At 32.1% G+C, this 10,689-nt stretch overlaps 2 protein-coding genes and 1 pseudogene across 2 annotated transcripts in view; 2 read left to right on the top strand and 1 right to left on the bottom strand.

The window, feature by feature from the left end:
- LOC119642521 (AP-1 complex subunit sigma-2) overlaps nucleotides 1–3,266 on the top strand; it is a 31,949-nt gene extending 28,683 nt beyond the window's left edge. The window contains exon 5 of the mRNA XM_038041668.1: nucleotides 3,193–3,266. Coding sequence (XP_037897596.1) covers nucleotides 3,193–3,249 — 57 coding nt within the window. The 3' untranslated portion in view covers nucleotides 3,250–3,266. The remainder of the gene's footprint in view (nucleotides 1–3,192) is intronic.
- Nucleotides 3,267–5,019: 1,753 nt separating this feature from the next.
- LOC119642532 (succinate dehydrogenase [ubiquinone] cytochrome b small subunit, mitochondrial-like) lies at nucleotides 5,020–5,957 on the top strand. Its single transcript, XM_038041681.1, has 3 exons — nucleotides 5,020–5,051; nucleotides 5,560–5,682; nucleotides 5,741–5,957. The coding sequence occupies exons 1-3, from the start codon at nucleotides 5,020–5,022 to the stop codon at nucleotides 5,955–5,957; spliced, it is 372 nt and encodes a 123-aa protein (XP_037897609.1).
- A 633-nt stretch (nucleotides 5,958–6,590) lies between these two features.
- LOC119642531 lies at nucleotides 6,591–7,875 on the bottom strand (annotated as a pseudogene).
- Between the last annotated feature and the right edge of the window lie 2,814 nt (nucleotides 7,876–10,689).

Raw genomic sequence — 10,689 nt, 5'->3', positions numbered from 1 at the left:
TCTCCTGAATAGTTTTATACAATTTTTATAGGCGTGGCATGCAGAGATTGTAGCTAAGCGAGTAGTCAGGACAGAAGTAAGCCACAGCAAGATTCACTGAGCTTTTACGTTAAGCTAAACTAGAAAATTAGGTGGATAGTTGCGAAACGTTATATATTAATTTCATCGAAACACTTGTTGGTCAATTAGCTTTTATTTAGTTTACCTCCTTTTTTTCTTTGCTTTTTTATTATGAGTTTATTTTCTTTCATATGTATGATTCACGAAAGGCAAAATTTTTGTTACGAATAATTGATTTGATCTCAGTCTTTTCCCGAAGCAAGCGCTTTGTGTTCCTTTTTTTTCTACCTTTTCTACCTAACGTGGTATGTTCAAAAGAAAAAAATAAAAAGTGAATAGTGTAGGAACTAAGTTTTCATTTCACTTAATGATAAATATAAAGAGATTAACTGTATCCGTTTGCTGAATGCGGCATTTCATCTCTAAAAGAAAAGAATGTATTAGATTGAAATATATCGGAAAAAATGATGATCCTCAGAAGTTGGTCAAAAATCCAATTAAAATTTTTAAAGATTTAGCAGCTTAAAGGTTAAGAACATACATAAATATATTAGAGCGAATTTTAATGCATAGCAATGCATTACAATGGACCCACCCGAATGCGTGCAAGCGCTTAAAGTTTACAATAAAAAGAGCAAAAATAAGTGCTTCAAGCAGCTATGTGATGACGCGGAGTTACACCTATGGGGCGGTACATACAAACTCGTAATACCCAAGTTAAAGTACACCAGACATAAAGTATCAGGCCTCTGCTGACTTTATGGGAAAGATAGTTGAAACTCTCTCCCCGAAGCATGTTGTCCGTAAAATGTGCACGAATGCCGTAACTTACCTTTGCGCAGACATCACTCTTGAGAAATTAAATAATGCAATGCGGGAACTAAAAAACAAGCCATTTTTGTAACTTTATAATAATTGGCTACACGCTGGAGTATTCCCGAAAATATGAGAAAAGCAAATGTTGGTGCTGCTACCAAAACCTAACAAGCAAACTGATAAACCGGACTCGTGTCCCGAATTTGTAAAATTAAGTAAGTTTAGTTCGCGTATTTTCAAAAACATTATACATCTAGAGGAGATGGTAGAAGAGTAAAAGCGACGAAGTCAAGGAAACAATCACCAAATCATCAAAAAGAATAACAATTTCTTATATATATATTTTTATATATATTAGCAAAGCTATTTTAAGTATATAATAAAGTTATTGCATAAATAAAGCTATTATATAAACAAAGCTATTTATATTTACATATAAATTATATAAATTAATACACTGCAACAGGAAAGGCCAGTTTGATTTTCCCAATGACAAATCAAAACGGTTGAAAAAGTGTTTGTTGCTATAAGCTCCAACTAGGCGATGGTTATATTTTTATTTAAAATTCTTTCCTGCTTGTTAAAGAGGTCTTAAAAGATTTTTTCTCCGATAACATGTTTAAATTATTTCATATATTTCAGTTTATTACAATTTAGGTTTTTGTGCTCTCCAAGCCCTCCGTGCTATTGTCAGCAAGTATTGAAAATATAGAAAGTAAAAGTGCATTAAATGTGTTATGAATGCCTTTGAGTCCATTCCAAGTCGTTTCAAAGCCATGATACCACTAAGTAGTAGTAGCCTTTGTCGCCGTGCAAAAAGTTAAACTTCATAAGAACTCTCAAGTAGGGCTGGGATTTATGAAATCCAAATTTGCCACCGTTAATATGTATGTTAAATTGCCATTTGGAATTGATTGATCATAATATATTAAAAATTAGACTTTTTTCATGAAAACTCGTATGTCGGGCGTAGTTGATACAGTTAAGTCTTAGGTCAAGTCAGTATTATTAACCAGTTCACACTATACAACAATGACAATGATTTATTATCTGAAGATTTAATTTTATAGAAACGTTGTATTGCGTAGAAGAGGTTTAGAAAAATTAGTCTTTTGCCCCATTTTTCACATCAATTTACTATTTGTAATTGGAATTTTGCAGATGTGCATATGTTTCATATAACGAATTTGCGAATGCAATACATTGAGAGAAGTCATAATTAAGCTTACATTTAATGCATTTTGAATAAGACTCATTATTGAGCCCAAAGCACTTTTATAAAAGAAAGCGAGATGTACTTTGAGTATAAAATAAACTGAATACACATTAGATAGGTAGAAAAATAGACAGATGGACAAGTTTTAATTTGAATAAATCCATTCTGAATCGATAGATAGAAGCGGGCCCGTGCTCTGTAACATACACAAAGGTGGTCCGTACTTAGAAAGTTTCGCTTTCTTACCAAAGACCGTATTAGTCTTCATCTATTTATGTCACAAAACATTGTGAATTAGACTTTGTTGCCACATAAGGGCTTATTTTTCTTTAGACCTCTTATAAGGGATAAGGCCCAAATAGTATTTGGCTTTATAATATAAACATTTAGCCGCTATACAATTACTTCAAAAAATTTTGCAGAACTCACTTAACAACTCTGCCATAAAAAGATATAAATATAAAAACGTAAAACCTATAAAACATAAAATGAAATGGTCTTTGTTAAGACCTTGCTTATTGTCTTCATTTCAATAGCTTTTGGTTGTAGTTTTTATTATTGAAAGATATATCTTTTAAACGAATAGAGAGAGAGAAGAAGACTTTCATGGAGCAGGCCTTGATGACGACGACGCTTTTTATTGAAGTTTGTCAATATCACTTTTTCATTACTTTCTGTGGGATGTCATAATAGTCGAATATTAGATTATTAAAATGAAGTCAAGAGCTTGATATAGGAATAAAAATATTATTTTCTAATTCAACTAATTTTTTCATCAAATTTTCCATTGCAGTTATAGTAAAAAGACTCGGGCGGTTAATTTACCGTAATTGTGGAACTCGGGCTGCTATCTCCCGACTCACGTTGTTTAATAACATCTTAACGATGTAACAGTTCGTTTCGTCTAAAGTCGTTTTTCACTTAACAAAACTTTCTTGCTTTCGCGGTAAATTTTTGAAATGCTAAAAATAATAGTTTGCGCTACGCACTTATCCAAGGATACAAACACCCAAATCACAATCTTAGAAAAAAGCAAAATATAAATGACAAAAATGTAATATATCGAAAACTCAAAGCAATCGACTACTTCTATTTTTCAGTTATCGATAATTCCATTCAATAAATATCATCTTTGGAAAACAGCTGCTCTTATTTGAAGAAGATATTTTGAAGACAATCGACGCGAAACATATGCTATTAAACAGTTGAAAGTAAAGTGAGAGACGAAAAGAGTAAATAAGAGTAAATAACGTGGGTTGATTTCTCCAAAAAACAAAATGGATATAAATTCTATCATCGATGGAAAACTAAATAAATGTATTTTTTATATTTAGTACAGATCGCTTGTGAAAACGTATTCTTACATGCGTGTTAATGTACAATTTCAAACATAACTTAACGTAAGGTTTTTTTATATATGCATAACAGCAAAATAGATTGCTTGGCGCGATATACTTTCAACGAGGCTACGATGTTCTTCACATATTATTGCCCATCATGTTATGAAAATTTTGAATCGCACGTCTATTGGCGTAAACATATTGTTGAGGTGCACAACCTTTATATGTTTGCAATGTTATAAGCGTGTAACTGTTACCCATACAAAGGGGGCCATTGGCCAATTGCAGTCCCACAAATTCCGGCATTTGCCCTACAAATCATTCCGTTGCACTGTCTGCCAGGGGGAATTTGTTCGCAAACAAATGTTCTTTAAGCACTTGGATAAAAACACCAACAAGTGCAATGGCAATAATCCAAATGAAAATGCTTCCGATGAATTTTCGAGTAGCAATGCGCAAGATAGCAGTCAACATCATTCCTATCAGTTTGATGATGACTTGGATTTGAGTGGCGCTTTAGTTCAGCGTAATGGCGCTGATTTTGGTAACAGCAATATGTCGTGGCCGTCACGCGATTCCTGGGCTGGGAGCAGCAGTAGCGCTAATATAGCGATACGGTTAGTTGCTTCACCATAAATTGTCCACAGTGTGGCATTAAATTCGATACAACGCAAACTTGGCGCGAACACATTAACATTTAGCATCAACTTAACAACCGTACAGTACTAAATTTCAAAAGAATCTCACCCAAGCTACATCAATGCTTGGAGTGCAAAGAGCATGTTAATGGTCGCAAATTGCGTGACTTACAAGTACACAAATTTAAACATTTACCGCATGGGGCGTATATACATTGTCGTTACTGTTCGATGGCCTATTTCCATATAAGCAACATGCACGAGCATTTGAAAAATAAACATCCGCACATGTTAAATAAAATGTCTTCGACTGATACCCGTCGTTACGAAGATGAAAACATCATGATAGAGGGCGAGGATGAAGAAGATGGAGATGAAAATCCCGAAATGGATGAAGAAGGGGGCGAAATATTGTATGGTGAAGAAATTGATCCTGCCGATTCACCCCGTTCAAACATATAACGACAAGAATATTGTGCCCATCCGCGTGCCTCATCCGTTATCCTAACAAGGCCTTAAAATAACGACTAAATCTGCTACCCTAATGCCACTATGATGAACTTTTAGAAGTTGCGTATGTATGGAAACATGACGGTGAGATTCTGCAAAATAACGAGAACGGTTTAGAGAAAATTGTAGGTGAACACTCATAATACGATATACGTTACATAAAATCATTAAACGCGTTTTATATTTAAGATCATTGATTATAATCGTTTAACTGTACACAATGTGACGATTTACTGTTCTGCATATTTAAGTTGGGCTGGTTGATATTTTTGGAAGTAATTTTGGAAGTATCTACCAAATGACAAAACCAAAAAAAAACTTTGTTATACGTGAAACAAAAGGCTGACTATACAGAATTTTTACATCGTATATTTACGTTGAACATCATTAATTGATGTAATAATGGAATGTGTACGAATGAAAATATGTTCCATTCGACATGACCCTTTTAATAAAGGAATTATATCAGCTGTAAGTGACACTTTGAAAGCAGATGAGATTTACGATATTTTGCATTTGATGGCAGTATTTTACAGTTTGACATTTTGTATTTAAACCTCTTACTAAACAATCTCTGAATGAACTAAATTATTAAATTGTATAATTTGTAATGTAAAAATATATTCAATCAATGCATCGCAATCTATGTCAGATTACTCTTTGCCCACGAAAATCCTAAGAAAATTCGCTGAAACGACGAAAGCAAATTTATCCCATAAATTAGCTGTCAAATTATTCGCATTCTGTTCAGTTCCTTCTGTCTGAAAACTTCATCACTATTTTGTTTAAGCAAAGTTTTAAGAGAGCAAACAACTATATTGCACATAATCTAAAAATTTTATAAAATAAAAATGGCTTTGCAACTAGCGCTACGCAACGCACCCAGAATCAATGGTAAATGAAAAAGCTTTAAATTTATTTACCTTCATAGAACTGGAGATTATATAATAAATATCTTTTATAAAAAAAAAAAAAACAGCTGCAAATATCTTGAAGACAGGTCGTTTAGCTTCGTTGAAGACCTTATACCTGCCGCTTTCCTAGTGCCCTCACAAACGCTAGATGATTTAATGGCCGTATCTTTGGTAATTCACTCTCACTGGTATGCTTTCCATATATGCGTCGTTTTCATACAACCATTATAAACCCTTTTTTTGTAGGGGTATTGAAGCCACGATTACGGATTACGTACGCCCTGCTATTGTTGGCAATGTTTTACCTAAAGTATCTCATGCTTCTCTCTTGTTATTATCCATGGCTACTTTGGGAGGTCTTTTCTATTTAATTTATAACGACATTGGTATCGCCAAGTCTGTTAAGCTGCTTAATTTATTTATGAAAAATAAAAGTCTAAATGAGGAGTCTGCCACCAAATAACTATTAAGCTAGAAAGTCTTTATGTTATCTATACACGAATGTAACTTAATAAAAATATCGGAATGTATGTATTCAAGATCTAAAAAAAAATATTTCATTCTCAGTAGAAACAGAATTAAACCTGTAAGTACTTCTAATGAAGTTGTTTCACATTTTTAATCAAACAAAAAAAGAAATGGATTAAATTCAACTATTCCATTACCAATCCAATAGATTTATTTAATTTTCTTTTATTTAGTACAAAAATAGTTTTGCTTTTCCTAAGCTTCTTTTTAGATCAACTAATTATTTAACACTTTCCATAAAATATTTGCATATTTCATTTAACAAACATTTCTGGTGAACTTGAGTAAAACAAAAAAAAAACATAAGACATTCGGCACGATTTCAATGATAAACCTAACAAATTAGTCAAGAAAGAAAAACTCACGTGGCTAATATTTATAAAAATTAATTGAAAATAAACTATCAACGATTTAAAAACGATATCAAAAAAAATAACCGATTAGAACACAAAATTACATCCTCTTTTTTAACCTATTAGAACACAAAATTACATCCTTTTTTTTACAGTTTCAGTGATAAGAAAACTAAATGAAATTAAGCAAAAAAAAAACTGTTAAAAATAAAATGTTAAAAAGTTTTTTCATTAACCAAAGTCGATAATTCGCGAGCGCTATAACCAATCAGAAATTTCAGATCGAAATCGAACTTGTACGTAAAAGGTTGGCTGGGCACTTTAGATATGATATTACTGTAGTAATAGTATCGTATGGATCTCGACAGTGTTTCATAATTCATAGTAGGCTTATTTTTTTTCTCGCCCCAAAGACGTGCTACACGTTCCGGATCAGTAAGCTTTCGCCATCATCACCTACCCACTCAATTATGTCCACGTGTTCGCGATCAGTAAGTATCTCAAGGAGGAATTGCCACAATTGTACTTGGCCGTTGTTTCCGGAACCGATGCCATAATTGCTATGAGTAATTGAACCATCTGAGCCTAAAGCCACTTCAGCTAAAAGAAGTGTTAACCAATTGGATATTTAAGAAATTTCCTAAACAACTTGACCATCACGACTTACTTTCTTTCTTAGTATTATGGAAACTTTTGCGCATTATCTTTTGCTCTCGTGGCATGGCAGACAAGGCCGGTGTGTTTTTACTTAATTCTGCGTTATTTTCCATTAATTCACTTTCAGCAGCTTTATGTACAACAGCCACAAACTTACATTCTTTCAGCAACTGCACATGAGTCCAAAATACTTTACCAGGATCTTTAGGCAATTTCTTATGAAACTCTTCATGAGTGAGTGTGCAAAGTTGACGACCCGTTATTGACCATTCGTTCATATTAAAGTTAGTCTTTGAGAATATTAAGATGTTAAGACAAACGATAGATTTCTATATGTAAAAAACTCACCAATTCGAATTGCTTAATGGCCCATTGAAACCAATATTTCACATGAGCTACTGTCCAATCATTGGGATTGTCGGGTATTTTCAGACATGCCTGTTCCTTGCGAAACTTGCTATCCAATACCCAATTAAGGTAAGGTTTCTCTTTTTTGGAAGTAGAAGCGCTTTCATGACCGCTTTTACATTTTTTGGATGGGGATTTTTCTTCAGCGCCCTGGAAGGATTGGGAATATTCATTGCGTTTGCATTGTTTATCATCCGAAGTGGAATTTGTTTTACAATTCTCTTGCTCAGCCAAGGCCGCTACTCCAAATTTAAGAAAAGATGAAGTTCTAAAGCCGTTGTCCCGTGTTTTAATGAATAACTTACCCAATGCGTCTTCAGTGGGCTTTAGGACATCCAAAATGTTGATTCGTTTAACTATATATTTGATTTCCACATTAATTTGAACCAAGCCTTCATGTTTTACACATTGGTCCACTAAATTTTCGTGAGATTTTTTTTTATCATAGAAAAATAGTTTTTTAAATATTTAAGATTTTAATATTCTTAAGATAAATCTTTATTTTTAGAGTGCAATTAAAATGATGCTAGTGTGAAGTTAAAAAATTAATTGATAATTAAAATATATAGAACCTTTAAGCCTACGAAAAGGTTCGGCTTTGCTAAGTTTCTTCATATTGTTTACCTTCTTCTTTTTATTAACAATATTTGCAAAAATATCTTAACAAGATATCAAAGATAAATTTTCAGTTAAGAAATAAAAATATTGAAACATTACTTGTAATATTGACGAATTTGAGCTTTTGTAGATTTGAATAAATCTAAGTTTTTCACTTCGAAAATATTCGGATACCCGCCAGCTAAAGGAAGAAATTTTTCAGGTAAGTACATCATTCCAAAGATCTTCAGAAAACATTGAGCGAAAACACTACCGTTAGTAAATCTCTCGCGATCACATAAATCTAAAATAATGATGTATACCGTTTAATTGTCCTTGCACCCATAGAATTGTGCTTAACAAGTTCCCAAGTAATATTACAGGATCTGTCTTTGCATTCTCCTTCGAATAATTCATAAGCTAAGCTAAGGTATTCAAAGTCTCAAAGTTTGAGGCACTAAAGTACAAATACACAGTACTAAAGTAGATAAGCTATCGCTTTATAAGGACAATCCTTTTGCATCCATTCTCAAACTGATTATAGACAACGAATTTTGATGCTTTTTTTTAATTAAATTAAATTTCATTTAATTTTATCTCACATCTAAGAAAATCGGACATCCGCAAATATTCTAAGTCGACTTAGTCAAATTCATTATGAAGGAATCCATATATATATATATATATATATATATATATATATATCAAGCAATCAAAAGCAAATTCTCTCTCAAAGCTCCCTTCATTTAAATAAAAATCTTCTTAGAAATTGTATTAATAAGTAGATAAAATATAAAAAACTTTTACACATATTTTTTCAGTTTTATTATATAAAATATATGCAATAAAAAATATATTACAACATGTATTCAATTATACAAATTTTTTATATAATATTTACTCAAGTACTCAAATATATTAAAGACATAATTATGTGTATGGGTACTTATCAAAGCAAAAAAAAAAAATAAAAATAAATAAATAAATAAATAATTGTAATTAAAATATAGATTTCAACTTTTATCAAATCAAATAAATTGCATTTGTGAAGGAACTATGATTTCGTTCTTCTACTTTAATTTGCTTGCATCGAATTTTTTCATGCTATATATGTACTGGTTGTCTAGAGTTCCTTATATGTATAGCCGTTAGTATTGAAGAAAACCTCGATTTGTCAGTATTTTTTGTTTTTTGTAACAAATTAATGAAATATACATTTTTGATGAAATGCAACAAAGCAATAGATTTCCTTAAATTCCTTAAAGTAGCTAAAAATCCGATATGGTCAGCAAGTGATAGTAATAGTTTTCTATATATATAATATATATATATATATATATATATGGGCTCGGCTGATTTTTATCTACTGAGCTGTTCATGCGGATAAGCTTTTTCAACCATAGAATTCATGCCAGTGTGCCTAAAGAATTTTCAAATTCAACTGGCGTGCTTTCTCTCTATAAATCACAATTCAGCGGTACGAACTTAATCTGAAAAAGACTTCAACAAATAACGTAAGATAGTTTACGTTACAATCTAAATATTTTGTTTACTAGCTTGTATCTAAAGGAATATCAAATTTTGTAGCATGGATTTGATTGGATTATTTTGTCGAAAATATTGAATGTGCTTAGGGAAGTGGTTTACCTGAATTTACTCAGGTGCCGGCAAGCCGAACAAACCAGTTAATAATAATATTTTCATCATCTTATGAATCTTAAATATCTTTTTTTTAACAATATTTATAAATTCGTTACGCTTATCAATGCTTTTTTATATTAATTATCGAAACAGTAAATATATTAATTTCCCTTCCAATGCTTCTGCTTCAATGAAACATTTTTTTTTTTTTTAGGTAGCATCACAATTTGTACACCCTACACCACTGTAAAGTTTACTCGGATGCAAGTAACATTCACAAGGACTTGAGGTAGACCTACCTTTTATTATATGGATTTAAGCTTGTCCGCCTGTCTTCGTTTTGCGTTCAACGTAAAGGCTGCTTCTGAGATATTTCGATGAAATTTAAAGATGGTTCGAGTCCAACACCTTATATGAATAACTGATAATTCTTTCCATATATAACTTATACAAGAATGTAATATATAATCTTTTTTATATAAATGTATCAAAAATATGCATTCATCTCCCCTTGTACGTCTCCTCAATAGTTTTATACAATTTTTATAGGCGTGGCATTCGATTTCACCCTATTTTTTATCATATAATCTTCACAGATCACGTCTGTGCCAAACAAAGACGAGGTAGATTGCTTAAGTTGGAATGTTCTAGCCGATGGTTTGTAAATCTTCATAGAACGATCCTCTTTAGCAATTTTATTGTAAGATTGTTCTAATTCTTTAATCGAATAGGGTTCATTAAAATCTATGCGCATCAGACCATATTTTGAGTTCAAAGCCGTGCACTAGTAAAACTATTTCAAGCAATCAATTAAGGGGACCTTACTATATATCTGACATAGCTTTGTCAAGTGATTGTAGTATTTTCTTTTCATCCTTTTGTTCACATGTCAGATTTCCATCCACTAGACGCGCGTAATTAATTATGTTTGCAGCCCTTTATCTGTTATATCAATAACTAAGAGTATCACTTCCCGTCGTCTAGAACCTCCCATTGAATACTTGATATATC

Source organism: Glossina fuscipes, unplaced genomic scaffold, assembly GCF_014805625.2.
Source record: "Glossina fuscipes isolate IAEA_lab_2018 unplaced genomic scaffold, Yale_Gfus_2 226, whole genome shotgun sequence".
NCBI classification, from domain to species: domain Eukaryota; kingdom Metazoa; phylum Arthropoda; class Insecta; order Diptera; family Glossinidae; genus Glossina; species Glossina fuscipes.
This window is presented reverse-complemented; position numbering and strand designations above follow the sequence as displayed.